This window comes from Eptesicus fuscus, chromosome 1 (assembly GCF_027574615.1).
Source record: "Eptesicus fuscus isolate TK198812 chromosome 1, DD_ASM_mEF_20220401, whole genome shotgun sequence".
In the NCBI taxonomy this organism is placed as follows: domain Eukaryota; kingdom Metazoa; phylum Chordata; class Mammalia; order Chiroptera; family Vespertilionidae; genus Eptesicus; species Eptesicus fuscus.
Window position 1 is genome coordinate 28,213,384 of NC_072473.1, and position 22,276 is coordinate 28,235,659.

A 22,276-nucleotide genomic window follows, 5' to 3' on the forward strand; every position below is an offset into this window, starting at 1 on the left:
GAGAATGACAAATACTATATGGTTCCACTTACATGTGGAATCTAAAACAAATTAGCAAACAAAGCAAAACAAAAACAGACTCATAGAAACAGAGACCAAAAGGATGCTTACCAGAAAGGAGAGAGTGGGGTGATAGGTAAAGAAGGTGAAGGGGAAAATAGTCAATAATATTGTGATAAATTTACAGGGTGACAGATGATAACTAGAATTAGTGGATGCTCACACTTTAAGGTATAAAAATGTCAAATCACTATATTGTGCACCTGAAACTAATATAACAAATATAATATTGTATACAAACTATACTAAAATTTAAAAAATAAATATTAGTATCTATAAATCCTTCTTAGTTTCTAAAAATGAGTGAAATTGGCCCTGATCAGGTAGCTCAGTTGTTTAGAGCATCCTTCCAATACACCAAGCTTTCAGGTTCCATTCCAGGTCAGAGCACATAATAGAATCAATCAATAATTGCATAAATAAGTGGTACAGCAAAAAAAATGTTTCTCTTTCTCTCTTCCTCTTTCTCTCTAAAATAAATTTTTAAAAGGTCAGTCCAAAAGGCCACATATTATGTTATTTTTCATATTAAATGTCCAAAATAGGGAAATACATTGAGACAGAAAATAGATTAGTGGTTTCTTAGCTCTGATGGGGTGGGAATTCATGGGGAGTGATAGCTAAAAGATACAGGGTTTCTTTTCAAAGCGATGAAGTGTTCTAAATTGACTTTGGTAATTGTTGCTCTTATCTGTAAATATATTAAACACCATTGACTTGCACATTTTAAATAGGTGCATTGTATGGTGTATCAATTCTATCTCAATAAAACTTTTTATAAGAATTATGGAGAGGCCCTGGCTGGGCAATTCAGTTGGTTAAGAGTCCCATCCCATTATGCCAAGGTTGTTAGTTCAATCAGGGCACATACAAGAATCAACCAATGAATGCATAAATAAGTGGAACAACAAATAGATATTTCTCTCTCTCTCTCAAATCAATAAACTAAAAAAAAAATTAAATGAGTAAAATGTATGCCTATAAGCCCATGACTCCATTAACATGTTTTCATATGGAAGAAAGTAAGGCCATCATTTTGAGATTCTCTAAGTACCTAGTATATGAATAGGCTTTATGTATGGGAAGTTGCAGACAACTATAATTATAGTAAAAACTACTATTTTGAGTACCTGATTCTTGATTAGAATTTTGTAAACATCATTTGTAATCCTCACAACAATGCTACAAGATAGATTTTATTACCCCAGTTTTGCAGATGATGAAACTAAGGCTCTTTAAGGTTAAACAGACAACTCAAGGACAAATATTTAGGAATATTGGAAATGGAATTCTTACTCAAATTCTATTAGTATGTCCCTATTTGCCATACTGCCAGTATTTTAGAAGAAAGAGGAATGACAACAACAAAATTGGCCCCTCTCTTTGAAGGTCTTAGAATCAATTGGAAAACCAGGGTGAGCACTCAAGGGGAAAAATTAAAGAAAGGACGAAAAAAAGGAAAAAAAAAAACAAAGTATAGCAAAAACATTAAGAAGTAGCATTTATTTATGTAAATCAGCATTACATCTAGAAAATGTACCTGTTCACATTATTTCATTTAACTATAAAAATAATTTTTATATTATGTTTTTTTTCCTCTTACAATGTCTTGCTTCATTTATTTTTTTTAAAGATACTCTTTGAACTTTCACCTTTTGATGTTTAGGAAATACAGTACTTCCTCAGTCTTTAAATTCCTCTCTGATTCCTACAATTGACTTGAAATTAGTTGTTAAAAATAGATATCACACAAGTGGCTCAGGTTAACTATAACTCTTACCATGTATATCAAAAGAATCATCAGAAAGTTGTATAATCAGTGAATAAATATTTAAAAATTGTCAAACGGTAAACTTTGGGCTTTTGTACATACAAGGTATTCAGTAATATTTTGTTTATTAAAACAATGAATTCTGAGAGTATAACAGGGGACACATTAAAGCCTACTATATTCATTTTTAGATTATTTTAAAAATAGATGGAGGAAATTACTAAATGGGGTATATTCACAACTACAGGAACTATCCTGTTCCCAACAATACTACAAATTTTGATTGGTTTGTTCCCTCTTGAATGAATCATAATGAGGGTTGACTAAGAGCTTAAAAATGAATTGAGAAATAATACTTATAATGTTTTAGGATAGAAGCTTAATTTACACAGAAAAATTATAAAGTGCTTCCTTAAGAGAGAGATCAGTAAAAAATTCTTAATGTTCCCATTAAATATAGACCTGCCATAACAAGCTAGCTAGAGGACTTACATTTTGATTAGTTGGAGCAATAGTGGATGTGGAGAAATGGGCTGAAGAAATCTTCAGAATTCAAAATACAGAATTACCAGTCACATATGTTTGCAAATGCAAATAAGAAATGTGGGATAAATATATCTATGATTTGGGAAATTTTAAGTGGATTGGTTTTATTTCCCACACAGTCAACTTTTAATTACAAAACCCTTGCCTCATTGTTTTGGTAACACGGGGCTATTACAGACTGAAAAATCAAGTGCAAAAAGGTAGGACTATAGAAAAATTGGTTCTAAGAAGGGTTTATGATAGATATGTTGGCTTCAGAAACTGTTCCCTATTCTGTTTGATAAAATTCTTATGTAAAACCATTCCTTTTTTCAGGTTTGAATTTCTGATCTTGCTTTCATTACATCGAGGTTCGTTAACTTATCTTTGAGCATATCACAAGAAATTGACAGCAAAGTGTTAGGGACCAATCTTCTATTTCTTTCAGAAAACAAATTTGGAGTCACTCAACCCTTTTATACTACACTTTAAACAAGTTTTCCCTGACAATGTCTTATATTTCAAAGTGAGTACTTAAATTAAAAAAAAATTCCCCCATCAAAGTTTCTATAAAGAATTTAGCCAACACTAATTAAAGAGTTTTATCCCATAAGGTAAGAAAAGAAAGTTATAAAATTACATAAAGTACCCTATTTATGAAAATTAGCTTTATATGCATACATTTAAATATGTCTTTAATATTACCCTCATAATTTGGAGGGTGTTGCAAATATATTTGTTTTTTTGAATGATACTTCCTAAATTAATTAATTTATTTCTGTTACCTTTCATAGCATCCATGCCTCCCACAGCATAAAGTGCCCCCACAGTTGATTTTCTAGGCTTTGTCCGAGGGCTTTGCATCATAGGTCTTCTTTCAGGTAAGAGATGATACTTCATAGCTTCTATCAGAAGTTTCTGACATTCAAGGTCACCAGTAAGTATGGAACTATTTTCAAGATCTGCCAGTAACTGAAAAGTAATGATACATGGTATATGAGGTGAAGAGGCCACCATCAGAAAGGACATATTTTTGTTTATATAACTTTGGAGAAAACTCAAGTTAAATCAAATGTAGATGTTATTATTTAACATTTTAACTTATTTAGTAACATATTTTATGTTCACTTATTATTTAAAATGATTTAAAGCCTCATGGTATTAGCTAATGATCTATGAAGATTTATTTGACACTAGAGGCCCCATGCATGAAATTCGTGCATGGGGGCGGGGGAGCTGTCCCTCAGCCCAGCTTGCACCCTCTCCAATCTGGGACCCCTCGAGGGATGTCCAACTGCCCGTTTAGGTCCGATACCACCAGACATCCCTCTGACAATCCAGGACTGCTGGCTCCCAACTTCTTGCCTGCCTGCCTTCCTGATTTCCCCTAACTGCTTCTGCCTGCCAGCCTGATCACCCCCTAACCACTCCCATGCCAGCCTGATTGATGTCCAACTGCTCCCCTGCCAGCCTGTTTGCCCCCAACTTCCCTTCTCTGCTGGCCTGGTCACCCTTAACTGCCCTCCTCTGCAGGGTTGACCGCCTCCAACTGCCCTCCCTTGCAGGCCTGGTCCCTCTCAACTGCCTTCCCTTGTAGGCCTGGTCCCTCCCAACTGCCCTCCCCTGCTGGCCATCTTGTGGTGGCCATCTTGTGTCCACATGGGGGTAGGATCTTTGACCACATAGGGGCAGCTATCTTGATCTTGTGTGTTGGAGTGATGGTCAATCTGCATATTACCCTTTTATTAGATAGGATAGAGGCCTGGTGCATGGGTGGGGACCAGCTCGTTTGCCCTGAAGGGTGTCCTGGATCAGGGCGGGGTTCCCTTGGGGTGTGGAGAGGCCTGGGCAAGGGGCCTGTGGTGGTTTGCAGGCCAGCCATGGCCCTGATGACCCAAGCAGAGGCTCTGGTATCTGGAATTTACTTACCTTCTACAATTGAAACTTTGTAGCCTGGAGCAGAGTCAAGCCTCCTGCTCAATCCGTGGCTGCCGCCATTTCTGTTTGGATTTGTTTACCTTCTATAATTGAAACTTTGTATCCTTGAGTGGAGGCCTGGGCCCGCCAGAGTGTATGGAAAGCTTGGATTCCTCTGTTGCCAGGGAAACCAAGCCTCCCTTCTGATAGCCATCTTGGTTGGGATTAATTTGCATAACTGCCCAGATTGTCTGGTGGGCGTGGCTTGGCTGGTGGGCGTGGCTTATATAGCAGAGTGATGCTTAATTTGCATATTACTCTTTTATTAGAGAGGATATTTATCTTTTAAGTATATATGCATATAATCTCAAGGAGTGAAAGAGCACTCATAAAATGTGTTATTGAAAAGCAATCAAGGAGAATGGCTTTGTATGCACAAAGCAAGCATCTCTCAGTCTATGGCATGTAGCTAGAGAAGCAGTCATGTTTTTGGTGGATTTAGGGGTGGTGGTACAAACATGTCCAGTTAAAACAAAATAATATTACCTATAGGAGGTTGCATCTTTATCATTAAATCACTTTTGTAAAGTATTCTGAAAGTAGGTCTTTTAAACAATTATTTACATGTATATGTATAACATCAGTAAGGTACTTGTGTTAGTAATGTCAATAGCTAATACATTAACACTATTAGATGAGTAATACTTTTAAACATTACTCCCTGGCAGTCAATAAAACACTTATTGAATGGGATAAGAGCTAAGTAAATTATTTTTCCTGAAATGAGTTGAGAAGTTAAGCTTTGTTTCAAAATTTTGCCAAGGGTTATTTAGATTAATTCCTTTGAGTTTTGGGTCCACAGTGTCATAGGGAGGAATAACAAGCAGATTGTTGGAGTGGAAGTGCTAACCTCACACCATAAAACTTCACAGAAGTTTCCTGTTCTGTACTGGTTAATCCTAGCTCTGTTCTTACTCCACTTATCTCTGATGGATCCCTGTTTTGACTTAGCTAGTGAGATCCCAGGCATTTCCTCAATTCATGCAGTTCTGAAAATAGGTTTGAAAACTGGGCTATATAGGTTTTGCTTTTTTCAAAAATATTCTTTGGAGATTTATGACCATTTAAAAATATATTTAATTTCTAGGGTACTTGTTTAAGGACACTTTTAAACTTGTTTTGGAAGTTTATATTCTGTATGTTATTGCCCACCACTACCATGATCAGGAAATGTTTTCAACGACCACATTTTAGGCATAAGGCCTATTCAGGGGCGGGAGGCCAAGGCACCGCTGGTTTTGTGTTTGGGCTGGAAATTTTCCCACTCCAATAAAGTAAGGGAAGTTCAAACTAAGCATCTTGCTGAAAGAATATCATATAGACTTACAGCATTGTACAGTTAAAGGGTTCTGATCTTTTATACCAGTGCATCTTAAATTTTTGCATGTTTTAAAATCATATGGAGAACTTATTAAAACAGATTCCTTGGCATCACCCCCCAGAAATTATTTTGGTAGGCCTGTTGTAATGGACCTGAGCGACTGAGTTTCTAACAAGCTCCCGGGCAAGGCTATATTTCTGGTTCAGGGACATTTTGAGCAGCACTGCTTTAAAGAATATCATAAGTCAAATAGACCATATCATGAGAATAACACTCACACAAGTGTATATACATTCACAAGAACACATAAAATTTCTATAGTTTCTGAACCTTGGGTCTAACATGACATATATATTTTAATGTTTCTCTTTTTGATGTTACTATTGCTTTGCCCTTTGGATAATGTTGCTATAGCCAGGAGGGTAGTCAATGTTCTTTCATTAAATACAGACAGATTCTTAAGAATAAATATGTAGTTCCATGGGATTTAATTAACAACTAAACTTAACAACCTAGAGAAACCAAAAGTTCAATATTAACATTTAATTAGTAATTTTTTGAAGATAAATTACTTTTAATGTTTATGAAACTACTGCCTCACTTAGTACAGATAAGGTCCCTCCTTCCAAAGTGGATGATATTCGAAAACTTTAGCCACAGTCTATACAGTATATGAAGTGTATATATGTGTAACATATTCATGAATATATAATATGTAAATGATATATACTATTGGCCAATTTGCTACACAGAAATAATTGTGATTATCACCAATGGTGGAATTATATATAGAGAACTGCACTCTAACATCATTAAATTTCACATATTAAAATTCAGTATGAGGTGGGTCAATCCTGAATCTTATCCAAGGGCATTTGTTTTTAGAATGATTTCTACTATGAGCCTTCAGCATGCATGTGGAGATGTCATTATTATAATATTGCTTTAGTGCAGGCGTCCTCAAACTATGGCCCGCGGGCCACATGCGGGTGTTTTTGCCGTTTTGTGTTTTTTTTTTACTTCAAAATAAGATATGTGCAGTGTGCATAAGAATTTGTTCATAGTCTTTTTTTTTAAATATATATTTTATTGATTTTTTACAGAGAGGAAGGGAGAGGGATAGAGAGTTAGAAATATCGATGAGAGAGAAACATAGATCAGCTGCCTCCTGCACACCCCCTACTGGGGATGTGCCCGCAACCAAGGTACATGCCCTTGACCGGAATCGAACCTGGGACCTTACAGTCCACAGGCCAACGCTCTATCCACTGAGCCAAACCGGTTTTGGCCACAGTCTTGTTTTAAACTATAGTCCGGCCCTCCAATGGTCTGAGGGACAGTGAACTGGCCCCCTGTTAAAAAAGTTTGAGGACCCCTGCTTTAGTGCATCTGATACTACTATATAGTATTATTTCGATCCTTGTAGCTAATTATCCATGTTAGTAGAATATAACTCCTTTCTACAACCCCTTCTGGTATGATCTTGTACTGATTATTATCACCTTGCCTAGAAGGTAGGCAGGGAAAGAAAAAGTTAGCCTAGTCATTTTTCCTGCTTGTTATAAGTTCTGTTTGGTGAGAGGAAATTGAAACTGATGAGGATGCTCATTAGATAATGTGGATTATCTGTAGTTTTTAAAAATCTTTGTTTCCTCTCTCTTCAACATTAATATTGCTGATTGAAGACTGGGTATGTCCTTCTGCCAAACAAATCCTGTACTTTACAATTACTCAAATTCCTCTGAATAAAATGGAAAAATCAGGATTGGATTAATGCCAAGTGGTAGTTTGAACTATAATTATATCACTGGTAAATGTTCATACCTGTGGTGGAAGTAATGGCAGTCTGATATAAGTAAGTAGCTTGGATAGTTCTTGTTGCCTAGTCTGCACATCATGCCCCACCCAGTCCATCAGAGCATGGAAAATGGTTTCTTCATCAGGCACGTTAATATCGTCACTGCACAGAAGTTTGGAGATTTCATTAGCTGGAAGCAGGAGGAATTCTTGGTTCTTTATTACATCAATGAAGTGTTCCTAGAAAAAAGAGGTCATCTACTGAAACTTTGTTCTTTAGAAACTTCTTTTTTAAAATATATTTTTTATTTTATTTTATTTTTAAAATATATTTTATTGATTTTTTACAGAGAGGAAGGGAGAGGGATAGAGAGCCAGAAACATCGATGAGAGAGAACCACCGATCAGCTGCCTCCTGCACACCCCCCACTGGGGATGTGCCCGCAACCAAGGTACATGCCCTTGACCGGAATTTAACCTGGGACCCTTCAGTCCGAAGGCCGACACTCTATCCACTGAGCCAAACCGGTTTCGGCTTAAAATACATTTTTTAAATTTATTGATTTCAGAGAGGAAGAGAGAGGGAGAAACAGAAACATCAATGATGAGAGAGAATCATTGATCGGCTGCATCCTGCACGCCCCCTACTGGGGATTGAGCCAACAACCTGGGCATGTGCCCTTGGCCGGAATCGAACCTGGGACCCTTTGGTTTGCAGGACGATGCTCTCTCTATCCATGAGCCAAACCAGCTAGGGCTCTTTAGAAACTTCTTAACAAAATAAGCATATCAAAGAATTTCACTTTGAGAAACTTCACAAAAAGCCTGGGTGCTGAGAGAGGGAGAGTGAGAGGGGGAGAGAGAGAAAGAGAGAGAGAGAGAGATGCGTTTATAACATACAGGTGCTGTTGCTACCAATGGCAAAGGGCATGCGGGAGGCTTCTGAAGCTGAGGAGGCAAATGCTTCTACTTGAAATTATTTAAGAACCCTGGAATGTCCCTAAGCACTTCAGAGCTCATATGGATAGTGTCCAAGTTGATAAGAGTGCTTTCCTCTTTCAGCTGTTGTAGGTCACAACAGCTTATAACACCAGAAATGACTGATGTCACACTGGCCTGTTGGTCTTTAGCAAAAAAACCTTAAAAGAAAGGCTGAAAAATTTCAAGTTGGAGGCATTTTTGGATGCTTGGGAGAAGTAGGTCTGGTTGTCAACGTAGAAAACAACACACTGAATTTCTTTGAGATGAAACAAAAGATTGATGAAAAAATATTTTCTCCTATGGAAAAGCATGGTCATATATTTACCAAGGCAAAGGTATCTTTTAGAATGGTTAACAATCTGCAGTTTCCAAATAATATAAAAGGGTCTCCCATGTTTTTTTGTGTGTTTTTTTTTTGAGGGGGTGGGTTATCTTTCAATTTTTATATATTATACCTCAATTTTCTCTTCTGTCAGTGTGTTGTCTTATATTTTATCAAGCATCAAATTTCAGGCAGCTGTGTTTCAATTTTCTTTTATTGAAACACCACTATATATTTTTTATGATTCATAATGTTATATATATTTTTTGACAACACAATGATTGTTTCCAACATTTTATAGTAAATATCTCAATTTTTAAATGCAATGAAAAATGCTTCTGAAATGAAGATAAACATGTCTAGTTGGTAATTTACATTTTACAATAAATAGATACTATTCTGGAAGCAGTTTAAGACAGCTTATGAGTAGCTAGGGGAACTGGATAAATCATATCACTTCTTCAGCTCCACTCTGAGTTTAATCATTGTAGAACTAAGTTAGTCTAATAGCAAACTTATCCATACAACAACCATCAAGTTTGACAGACCCATCAAGAAGCTCTGATACCATAAATGCAAGTTAACTTGCCTATTTAGACAAACTTCCCTCTTGTGACTAAGGCAAGCAATTCAGAGACTCGGGTCCTTATATGTAACAGATGATCCTGTCTGAAAAGTCTTTAACCTATAGCAAAATAATGGAGCTAGTTCTACAACTAATACATTACGCATGTATAACACTTCAAACTTAACGAATTTCTTTAAAAAATATTGTCATCACCAATGTGGTCTTGTGGGGAGTGGAATTATTCAGATAGGAAAACAGGCTGTGTGAATTGTTTGGTCTCCTGTGCAGTAAATGTCAAAGTATAGGCATATCTTGGAGCTATTACAGGTTCAATTACAGACCACCACAAAGAACTGAATATCACAATAAAGTGAGTCACAAAAACCTTTTGGTTTCACAGCGTATATAAAAGTTATATTAGACCACACTGTAGTCTATTAAGTATGCAATAGCATTATGTCTATAAAAACAATGTACATACCTTAATTAAAAATACTTTATTGCTAAAAGATGCTAATCATCATCTGAGCCTTCCTTGAGAAATAATATGTTTGCTGGTACAGGGTCTTGCCTTGATGTTGATGGCTTCTGACTGATCAGGCTGGTAACTGCTAAAGGTTAAGTGGTTATGGAAATTTCTTAAAATAAGAAAACACTGAAGTTTGATGCATTCTTTTTACAAATGGTTTTTCTGTAGCATGCAATACTATTTGATAGCAGTTTACCCACAGACCTTCCTTCAAAATTATAATAATTTCTCTCAATCCCTGCTGCTGCTTCATCCACTAAGTTTATGCACTATTCTAAATCATTTGTTGTCACTTCAACATTCTTCAGTCTTCACAGCATCTTCACCAGGAGTAGATTCCATCTCACAAAACCACTTTTTTTTTCTTCTCACTCATAAGAAGCATTTACTCATTCATTAAAGTCTTGTCATAAGACTGCAGCAATTCAGTCACATCTTCAGGCTCCACTTCTAATTCTAGTTCTCTTGCTTTTTCACCACTTCCCCAGCTACTTCCTCCAATGAAGTCTTGAACCCCTCAAAGTTATTCCATGAGGGTTGGAATCAACTTCTTCCAAATACTTAATTTGATAATTTGACTTCTTCCCATGAATTGTCTCATTGTGTAAAACCCACTCAACAGTTAATGTGGGTAATATACAGTCAATAAAATTGAAGTATGCCTCTCAGAAAGTTAAGAAATGATTAAAATGGTTTATATGATGGTCATATTTAAATATATCTAGAAATTAGATTTTTTGATAGAATTTGTTATGGCTTCAGAGTGGCTGCCTGATGCGATTATTGAAAATAGCCTGGTGATATAGGTAATTAGTGTAAATAAAAAATAAATTTACTGGTTTGAATTATCTAGATGTGGCATTGGAATATACAGTACTATAGAGAACATCTAGTTAAGCTTAAAGATTAATTTTATATTGTTTTATTTTGGAATTATTTGCTCCTAATTTCAAGCTTCTGTGCTCATTCTTAAGAACATTTTTGTACCTTTGGTTTGATATTCATTTTTTTAAATCTACATTTACATTGTTGTAAAACTTAATAAATTTAGCATACTTGCTGAATGTTTCATCAGTGTAGATTACTGTTTATATGATTATGGTGGTTAATTTTATGCATCAACTTGACTGAACCAGGGAATGTCTAGACTTTTGGCTAAACATTCTGGATGTGTCTATGATGGTGTTTCTGGTTGGGCCCATACACATTAGGGAGATTAATCTGTTTTACGTAGTCTGTGATTAAAACAATTATAATCAAATCGTTAAAATCATTTGTGTTTTTATACTATTAATACAGTATTATAAAAGCATTATTATAACAAGAGCTTTACCTCTTTTACTCCACTTATAATATATACTAAAATAGCTAAAGAAGAGGAATTAAAGAAGAGAACAATATTGTTTTTATGCACATCCTGCTTTAAAAATCACATAATAGGAAAAGGAAGAGAAGTTGGTTTTGAGCAACAAAAATAATTCAAGCTGTTTATCAGCATGTGTTTTGTCTGCAAAAGTAAGATACCAGCCAGGAAGCTACTAATACTTAATTTAAGAATTTAAGTAATTTAACAGGAAGTTTTCCATGTTTGGTTTTTAAGGTAGGATTAACCTTTAAACTACATAATTGCTGTTCTTATAAATTATATTGTATCTATATCTAGGATATAGTAATATAAATAGCATAACTAAATGACATATGTTAAAACACCAATCCATTATAATATGATTATCCAAATAATGTCATTGCTTCAGGAATATGTTTGAAACTTCATATTTTCAAAATTGACCAGAGATGGAAAGACGAGGGGGAAAATTTTACAATAATTTTTTAGAGGATTCAAATATTAGAACTTTGGAAATTTTAAGGTCCATATACAACTGTAGAAAAATAATCTTTAGTTATATGAATCTCAATCCTCTCAATCCTAAATTTTAATGTTAATTTTTTCTTATTCTTAGGCATAATTTTCTCTACTGTTCACTTTTATGTACATGTCTTTTAGTATTGAATCTTTGCATGTTGTTTTTTTTTTTACTGTAGCAATTTTCTTAGCCTGAAATATTTATCTTTTGATTGTCACAGAAAGATCCATCTCTTGTGTTGTTTCCTGCTTCAGAGGTTAAAAAGTTGATTTTCTTCTTTACATTAGGCAATTTGTATCCTGATAATGGTAAGAGTATGTTTACCATATGTCTACTTTTTCTTGCCTTGCTACAGATGATCAATCTTTCATGTCACGGTCATTTGTCTGAATAAACATAGTCTTATGCCATGCAACTTTCAAAGAATTAGCATATAAGAATGTGTTTATTCAATTTATTATGATTAGTACTAGAATTGAGAGGTGGTTTAAATTAATTAAGGGATTGGACTACAAATTGCTTTTAACCAAAATATGTTTCATTAAGACATAAAAAGTCCATACAATAGAATTGTTTGAGTTACTAATTTTATAGTTCTTAAGCATTCTAATCAGTATTAATCCATTAATTTTTCTTTATTGAATATTTTCATTATAAATCATAATTTGCACAAACTTAAAAATTAAAGTTCTAACAGTGCAAAATATTGGGAAAATTATATTTTCTTAATAATGTGAATTTGAATTGAAATATACTTGTAGAATTTAATTTGGGGCAATATTTTCAATTCTTCAGGCTTTGAAATTCCAGTAAACCTTTTTTAGTTTCAAGAATGAGAAACTTGATTGAGTACAACTCAACCAGACACATATTTTAATCTAATGTCTATTATTTGAAAGTCAGGGTTAATGAGGGACGGCCAAACGACTGAACAAGCAGGCTGCATGGGGCAACCAGGCTGGCAGGGGGGTTGGTGAGGGACGACCAAAGGACTGAACAAGCAGGCTGTGTGGGGCGACCAGTTTGGCAGGGGGGTTAGTGAGGGACGTACAAAGGACTAAATAGCAGGCTGTGTGGGGCAACCAGGCCAGCAGGGGGGGGGGGGAGTTGGGGGCAACCAGGCTGGCAGGAGGGGGCAGTAAGGGGTGACCAGGCCGGTGTGTGGGGGGGTAGTTAGGAACAACCAGGCCAGCAGGGAGGGTCAGTTGGGGGCACCTAGCCAGCAAGGGGGTCAGTTAAGGGTGACCAGGGAGGCAGGAGGGGAAGAGTTAGGAGCAACCAGGCAGGCAGGCAGGTGAGCGATTAGGAGTCAGTGGTCCCGGATTGGTACAGGTTGGGCTGAGGGGGACCCCCCACACACCATGCACAAATTTTTTCCACTGGGCCTCTAGTGTATATATATTTATGTACACATAAACATATCAGCAAAAAATTCAGTAACTTAGATATCGGGTTAATACATTACTATAAATTAATTTGAATCAGTTGATTTTACCATTGTGTATTTATGTGCCACACTCAGGAGCTCTGTACAACCCTGGGCATCTCCAAATGATCGAATCCCTAAACAGTTTGAAGGATGGAGCTGCTTAATGAGAAAATTGGAGCAGACGTCAATAACTTGAGTCAGTTGCAGGAGACAAGCTGCAGCCAGCAAACTTTCGATAGTATCTTCTTTCAGTTGCAGGACACCTAGATGGTTTGAAAAAGTAAAGAATGATTACATGTCCCATAAAGTAGGACACAAATAAGCTAGCTAGTTGAAATTTTCACTTTCTCTCATTAGTGAGGCTATATTTTCAAGATTACAGTAACCACCATTTAAAGCCAACATATACTAGTTACAAGAGAGTTTGTATAAACGCTAATAAGATGGCTGACGGAGGCCAGACTAGATTATCCAAAACCACTGTAGCTAATGAACATTGAATACTATCATTGCAAAGAAGAGCAACTTATTTCTTTATCAGTCCTGCAACTAAATCTTAAATAAAAAACTGTTCATATTATGACTCAAGGAACATAATGCAATCTTGTATAAGGGTAATACAAGTGGCCAAACAGGTATCAGTCATTTTTGTGGAAAAAAATCTTGGTACATAAGAACATTGAGCTTATGTGCCATTTTTTCATCTGTATTTATTAGCTAAGAAGGATAACTTGGCCCAAATATTAAGCCTGGAATTGATACCTGATATTGTCTCAGAAAAAAAAAAGGAAGAAAGAAAGAAAATGTTGCCAACAGTCCTTAAAATAAGAATTGCTTATAATATTATTTTGTTAGGTATAAGAAATAGGCTCTATTTTAAAAATATATATAAAGAATCTTTAAAAAGGAAATCACAGAAATTAAACTGTTTTATTTATATTGAAATATCTGTATTATTTTGGAGCAAATATTATATGAATTATTACAAATGTTAGGTTATTTTGATAAGTTAAATTGCCACTTTTTTGGTTTAAACCAAGCTATAGGTAAGTTATAAATAATGATATTTCATATGGATTTTATAAATTGTACAAACTGGTCTTGTAAAATACCTTAGTATTGTTTCTATATGTTGCAAAACCATAAATAAAAGAGTAATACATACCATGAGATGCTTTATATTTGGTTTACCCTTTAAAATATGTTATAAAGGGCTCCAGTCCATCAGTAGACTTTCTCATGTTGTTTCTTGTCCTGGATTTTGAAGGAAGAGCCCTGCCTATGTTTCATGAGACCCAGAGAAGTATGAACTATTCTCAGTTTCAGACCTAAAGATTCACCTGCTATAGACATTGAAATATGGCCCAGATATTAGGATATTTATTTCTAAATAAGTGAAACTCTTAGAAGAAAGCATAACAAAAAAACTCCTTGACAGTGGTGTTAGCAATAATTTATTAGATAAGACACCAAAGCATAAGCAAAAAAAGCTAAAATAAACAAGAGGAACTACATAGCAAAGAAAACAAAAAATAAACTGAAAAAGCAACTGATAGAATGAGGTAAACTATTTGCAAAACATATACATGAGAAAGGGTTAATGTCCAAAATATGTAAAGGATTTATACATTTCTATAACACAAAATTAATCCAATTAAAAATGGGCAAAAGGCATGAATTGACATTATTTTCAAAGAAGATATACACATTGCCAATAGGAACATGAAAAAGTGCTGGACATCACTAGTCATCAGGGAAATGCAAATCAAAACTACAATGAGATATCACCTCACACCTGTTAGGATGGCTAATATTAAAAACAGAAAGGATACCAACATTAATGAGGCTTTGGATAAAAGGAAACTGTTGTGTGTTGTTTCTGGGAATTTAAATTGATACACCCATTATTGAAAACAGTAAGAAGGTTCCTAAAATATTTTTAAAAATAGAACTATGTATGATCCAGAAACCTCACTCCAGGGTAAATACCTAAAGGAAAGGAAATGGGATCTTGACATATATACACTCTGATGTTCATTGCAGCATTATTCACAGGAGCCAAGATATGAAAACAACCCATCTTTTGACAGATGAGTTGATAAAGAAAATGTGTATTTATGTAGATAGGTTTATATATATAATGGAATATTATTCATCTATGAGAAAGATGGAAATATTGCCATTTGTGACAACATGGATGAGCTGGAGGACATTATGTTAAGTGAAGTTAGGTAGACACAAAAAGTATAGTGTATGTGGAATAAAAAAAATGATGATTTCATAGAAAAAGCAAGTAAATTGGTTGGTGCCAAGGGGTGAGAGTTGGACAAGGTAAATGTAGGTTAAATGATACACTCTCAGTTATAAAAGTTCTGGGGATCTAATGCACAGTATGGTGACTGTAGTTTATTTTGAGAGTGAATCTTAAGTGTCCTTATCACATATAAAAAGAGTTAACTATTTGAGATGATATATGCATTAAATATATTGATCTTCGTAATCATATATACCTCAAATCATCACACTGTAAATTGACAAACTTAAATACATACAATTTGTCAATTATTCCTCAATAAATTTAGAATGAATGAATGAATGATTACATACATAGATGAACACACATACATACTATTTGGTCCCAAAACACATCCTATTATATCTGTTTTATAATTTGAATACACATAACTTAAATATTTCAAATGAAGAGACTGTACAAATTTCAAATGTATAGTTAAAATATCTGACTTCTAGTCTCATTTTTATAAATGAGAGTATACCCATATTGTGAAAGAGGAGAGAGAGAGAGAGAGAGAGAGAGAGAGAGAGAGAGAGAGAGAGAGAGAGAGAGAGAGAGAGGTCTATTCTCTTATGGTCATATTTTTTAATATCATATTTCTTACTTCTTGCTCTTTTATAGTATACTAGTGGCCTGGTGCATGGAATTTGTGCACTCGTTGGGGGTATCCCCCAGCCTGGCTTGTGCCCTGTCACAGTGTGGAAGCCCCATGATCCATCACCCCAAAGAGGTAGGCCCTGTCCAACCATCCGGGGCTGGAGCTGGGGGAGACCTGTGGACCCCAGGCTGGGCCAAGGCAGAGGCCTGTGGACCCTCAGGGGCATACCCGCAGTGGAGGCCTCCCTCTGTGCACGCCTGCCTAACCCCTGGCACAGGTGCACGGAGATGGAGGCTTCCCTCTGCGTGTGCCTGCCTAACTCCTGGTGCAGGCACGCAGAGATGGAGGCCTCTGCCGCCGTCTCGCCACCGGGCCAGGCTTGCAGCAGAGGCCTCCCTCTGCACGTGCCTGCCTAACCCCTGCCGAAGCCCCGCCCCATCCCCGATGCTGCAAGGCCCTGCCCACCCACACCTGCTGTGCATGCCACCTGCTGAGTGGTTGTGACATGATGGCGTCCCAGACAATTTGCATATTCCTCTATTATTATGTAGAATTGAATTTAAATCCTGATTCTGCACCTTATTACTTTAGAAAAGTTACTTAACTAGTCTATTCTTAATTTTTTAACTTGTAGAATAGGAATAATAATAATGTGGGTTATATAATATGGTATTATTGTAAGGATTAATTGAGTTAATATATGCCAAGCACTTACCTGTGTAAGCATACTGTACCAAGGAATTAAGTGCATTAGGATCAACTCCTTCCATCTTGACCTCTTCTTGTTTGGCTTCAAGCAAATCACTAGTAAACATTGCAGCAAAATAATCAGACATGGCACTGAGAACCAACCTGGAAATAAGAAGGTTTCATAGGAAAATAAATCAGTCCATGATCTTATTGAAAAACATGAAATGCAGTCAAAAAGTTTTTAACACTGGTGAGACTCTTTTTTCTATAAAACTTTCACAGTTCAGTAATCCTAGTGAAATTAGAAAGGCAAATAGTAACTTGATATTCTTTTAAAGGATTTGTGATGTTTTTCTTCATCAGTTTTTCAAGTTTGTATCTTCTAAATATCCCATAGGAAATTGAATAATATACGGTAAAGCTTTTGGAAAAAAATGTATCTTTATTGTTGAAAGCATTACAGATGTGCCCCTTTTTCCCATTGACCCCCTCCACTTAGCACCTGGCTCCCAGGCTTTCAACACACTATTGTCTGTGTCTATGAGCTATGCATAAATGCATATTAAGTTCCCCAGTTAATCTCTCCCCACCCACACCTTCCCTCTGAAATGCATCAATCTGTTCCATGCTTCTGTCTCTGGATCTATTTTGTTCATCAGTTAAGTTTGTTCATTAGATTCTACATATAAGTGAGATCATGTGATGCTTATCTTTCTTTGACTGGTTTATTTCACTTAGCATAATATTCTCCAGATCCCTCCATGCTGTCTCAAAGGGTAAGAGATCCTTTTTGGACAGCTGCGTACTATTCCATGCTATAGATGTACCACAGATTTTTTATCCACACATATACTGATGGGCACTTGGGCTGTTTCCAAATCTTAGCTATTATAAATTGTGTTGTTATGAACATAGGGGTGCATATATTCTTTCTCATTGGTGTTTCAGGTTTCTTAGGATATATTCCTAGAAGTGGGATTACTAGGTCAAATAGCAGTTCCTTTTCTAACTTTTCTTTTTTTTTTTTTTCAGAGAGGAAGGGAGAGGGAGAGAGAGAGATAGAAACGTCAATGATGAGAGAGAATCATTGGTCAGCTGCCTCCTGCCTGCCCTCTACTGGGGATCATACCCATAACTGGGGCATGTGCCCTTGACTGGAATCAATACTGGGACACTTCAGTTCGCTCTATCCACTGAGCCAAACCAGCTAGGGCCCTTTTTTAACTTTTTGATGAAATTCCATACTGTTTTCCATAGTGGTTACACCAGTCTTAATCCCACAAGCAAGCCTCTCGTTCAACATAGTACTGGAAGTCTTAGCCACAGTGAACAGAGAAGAAGAAAAAATAAAAATCATCCAAATTTGAAAGGTGGAAGTAAAGCTGTCATTATTCGCAGATGAGATGATATTGTACCTAGAAAATCCTAAAGAGTCCACCAAAAAACTACTAAGTTTAATAAATGAGTTTGGCAATGTAAGAAGATATGATGCAAAATTAGCAGGATACAATATTAATACCCAGAAATTTGTCATTTTTATTCACCAATAATGAACTCTCAGAAAGAGAAACTACAAAAAACAATCCCATTTACCATTGCAACAAAAAATTAAGACACTTAGAAATAAAATTAACCAAGGAGGTAAAAGACCTGTACTTGGAAAGCTATAGGGCGTTGAAAAAAAGACAGAAAGGAAAATATAAACCAGTGGTCATGGATTACTAGAATCAACATCATCAAAAGGTTCATACTACCCAAAGCAATCTATAGGTTCAGTGCAATCCCCATTAAAATACCAATGACATATTTTACAGATCTAGAACATACACTCCAAAAATCTATATGGAACCCAAAAAGATGCTAAATAGCCTCAGCAATCCTGAGAAAGAGCATAGTTGGAGGGATTACAATACCAGATATCAATTTATACTACAGAGCCACTGCAATCAAAACAGCCTGATACTGGCACAGGAACTGGCATATAGATCAATGGAATAGAACAAAGACCCCATAAATCAACCCCAACCATTATGCTCAATTAATATTTGACAAAGGAGGCAAGAACATACAATGGAGTAAAGATAGTCTTTTCAATAAATGGTGTTGAGGAAATTGGAGAGGTGCATGCAAAAAATGAAACTAAACCACCAATTTATACCATGCATAAGAATAAATTCAAAATTGATAAAATGACTTAAATGTAATTCATGAAACCAAAAAATCCTAGAAGAAACCATAGGCAGCAAAATCTCAGACATCTCTTATAGAAAAATGTTTGCTGATACATCTCCTAGGGCAAGAGAAACTAAGGAGAAAATAAACAAATGGGAATAAATCAAAATAAAAAGCTTCTGCACAGCAAAAGAAACCACCCACAAAATGAAAAGTGAGTCCCCTGTATGAGAGAACATGTTTGTCAACGATATATCTGATAAGGGGTTAATTTCCAAAATATTTAAGGAACTCATACAACTTAACAAAAGGAAGACGAACAATCCAATAAAAAAATGGGTAAAGGACCTAAATAGACACTTTTCCAATGGGATATACAGATAGCCAAAAGACATATAGTAATGCTTTTTAATATAGGATGATAAAAATCTGTTTTCCTCAGAGTTCCAATTTATAATCAATGGACTTATTCTTTTTCATTCATGCTTGTTCATTCATACTCTAATCACCAGACATTCTATCTGCATAAGGATACTTACCTATGAGCTGGGATTCGGAGGTGTCCAACAATGAGGAACACATCACAGAGTTGTTTCTCTTTCAGGTAGTTCTGCATTTTATGGAGAGTTTTCTCTGCATGATTTACAGCATGGAACTCCTCCTCAGGTATACTGAGATTCATTTCTTCAGAATGTTGTGTATGTAATCTGAAAGGGGGATAAGAGTAAGAATATGGTTTATTCTCCTAGTGAGTGTGCTAATGTACAGTAGAAATTTAGGCACATCAACTTCTAAAAGAAATATTTTGGAGTACAGTAAACTAAACTTTTCACTCTGAATATTTTACTATGATTGTTGCCTAATCTTCCATTAAAGTAACTTGTGATGGTTAGTGTTTATATCAGGAATTGAACCATACTATGTATGGTGCAGCTGCAGGGCTAGTATTAATTGTCATATACACAACCATAAACTTCAAAATGCTAGCATATATCTTTAATTTTTGTTGGTATTATGATAATGACATTAGGCATGATATTGTAGGCAGGATTCACAATATGTTTCAGATTTGTTTATGACTTGAAGCTTCTTCATGGTGTACTCATTAAACATTAGAAGTATTTATTGAATAATCTTAAGCTTTAGAGTTCCATAACATTCTTTATAATATGTCAAACCCCTCAGGAAAATATACATATTTCCATCTTTTATATTTCTTTACCAGCTTTATTGATATATAATTAACATAAACAGTGTGTAAGTTTATTTTACTTTTTATATACCCTTTTTTTAATATTCATGTGAGGACATGCTTAGCGAGAGGGGGGGAGAGAAAGAGAGAGACAGAGAGAAAGAGATGGAGAGAGAAAGAGATGGGGAGAGAGAGAGAGAGAGGGAGAGGGAGAGGGAGAGGGAGAGGGAGAGAGAGAGAGAGAGAGAGAGAGAGAGAGAGAGAGAGAGAGAGACTGATGTGACAAAAACATCGATTGGTTGTCTTCTGTAGGTGCCCCAACTAGGAATCAAATCCAAAAGTCAGGTATGTGCCCTGACCAGAAATCGAACCAGCAACCTTTTGGTGCACAAGATGACAGTCAGTCGACTGAGCCACTCTGGCTGGGCAACATTGTGTAAGTTCAAGGTATACAACATGATGGTTTCATATGCCTAGATAGTGTGAAATGATTACCACAATGAGATTAAAATATCCACAACTTCACATGGTTACCATTTTGTATACACATGGTAAGAACATTTAAATTCAACTCCTATAGCAATTTTCAAGTATATAATACAGTACTGTTAACTAGTCACAATTCTGTATATTGGATTCCAAGTTATTCATCTTGTAACTGGAACTTTGACTATTTAGAACAATATGATCACTGTTGATTTTACAACAATGAAATATGTCACAAAGTGGTAGATTTAAATACTAACACAAGCACATAGAAATTTACAATTAGCGGAATCTGAGAAATTTGATGGTTGGGTGAGCATGCTTACATACTTTGCTTGTCACCTTTCTTGTTTCCATGCATCACTTTCCAACCACCAGATAGGATTAGTTTTAGGTTCCTTCACCAACAACTTGGCCTGTGTTGTTAGTTGGTTTTTTTGTTTGTATTTTTTTAAGACAATCGGTCCAAGGTGGCATTATTCTTTTTGTCTTTTTAATTCAAATAAAGAATTCAGCTCTGAATCTTCTTAACCTTTAAAGACTCTGAGATATTCAGCCACAATATTGTTTGGCTAATAAGGGTAGGGTGATATAAATTTTCTTTAAAAATGCCTGCTACAAAATGCACTTGTTTATTTTCTATGCCTCTCTTTTTGTGCTATTTGTCCCTTATTGTTCCCCAAATGCCCTATGGCTTCCATGGTGACCCAAGATCCCCTACTTTGACCCTCTCCATCAAATAAGAAGGGCCCTGGACTTCGCTATGAACTAAAATTTGCTCAGCTCTGTCCCCTGCTCATCATAATACTCAGCCATAAAATGGTTCCATGGATCTGGAAGTACACTGGAGAGACTAAGAAATTAAAACAGCATGAATTAGTTACCTCTTACAAGAAGTTCAGTATGCTAACAAAAAAGAAATAAATCCAAAAGTTTGTACCTCTAATGGTGGTAGATTTGTCAGGCATACCAGAAAGCTAGGAGTATGATTTTCCCTTTTATAGCCAAATAACTTAAATCAACAAAGGAGAAGTGCTGGTGAGGATGTAGAGAAAAAGGAACCCTCGTGCACTGGTGGTGGGAATGCAGACTGGTGCAGCCACTGTGGAGAACAGTATGAAGTTTCCTCAAAACACAAAAATGGAACTGCCATTTGACCTAATGATCCCACTTCTAGGAATATATCCCAAGAAACTAGAAACACCAATCAGAAAGGATGTATGCACCCCTATGTTCATAGCAGCACAATTTACAAATAGCTAAGATTTGTAAACAGCCTAGGTGCCCATCAGCAGATGAGTGGATTAAAAAATCGTGGTACATCTACACAATGGAATACTACACTGCAGTAAAAAAGAAGGAATTCTTACCATTTGCAACAGCATGGATGGACCTGGAGATGATTATGCTAAGTGAAATAAGCCAGTCAGAGAAAGAAAAATATCACATGTTCTCACTCATTTGTGGAATATAATGAACAACATAAACTGATGAACAAAAACAGATCCAGAGACAAAGAAGCATTGATCAGACCATCAAACCTCAGAGGGAAGGTAGGGGAGGGTGGAGGTAAGGGGGAGAGACCAACCAAAGGACTTGTATGCATGCATATAAGCCTAACTGATAGGCACAGACACCAGGGGGTGAGGGCATGAGTGGGGGGTGGGGGGCAATGGGAGGATAAAGACACATATGTA

General features: G+C 36.0%; 1 protein-coding gene across 1 annotated transcript in view; it reads right to left on the minus strand.

Annotated features, from left to right (window-relative positions):
* KLHL4 (kelch like family member 4) overlaps positions 1-22,276 on the minus strand; it is a 99,898-nt gene that overhangs the window by 21,998 nt on the left and 55,624 nt on the right. Inside the window, exons 2-6 of the mRNA XM_054715967.1 lie at positions 19,441-19,608; positions 16,755-16,891; positions 13,212-13,408; positions 7,479-7,691; positions 3,142-3,328 (exon numbers count right to left, since the gene is read on the minus strand). Coding sequence (XP_054571942.1) covers positions 3,142-3,328; positions 7,479-7,691; positions 13,212-13,408; positions 16,755-16,891; positions 19,441-19,608 — 902 coding nt within the window. The remainder of the gene's footprint in view (positions 1-3,141; positions 3,329-7,478; positions 7,692-13,211; positions 13,409-16,754; positions 16,892-19,440; positions 19,609-22,276) is intronic.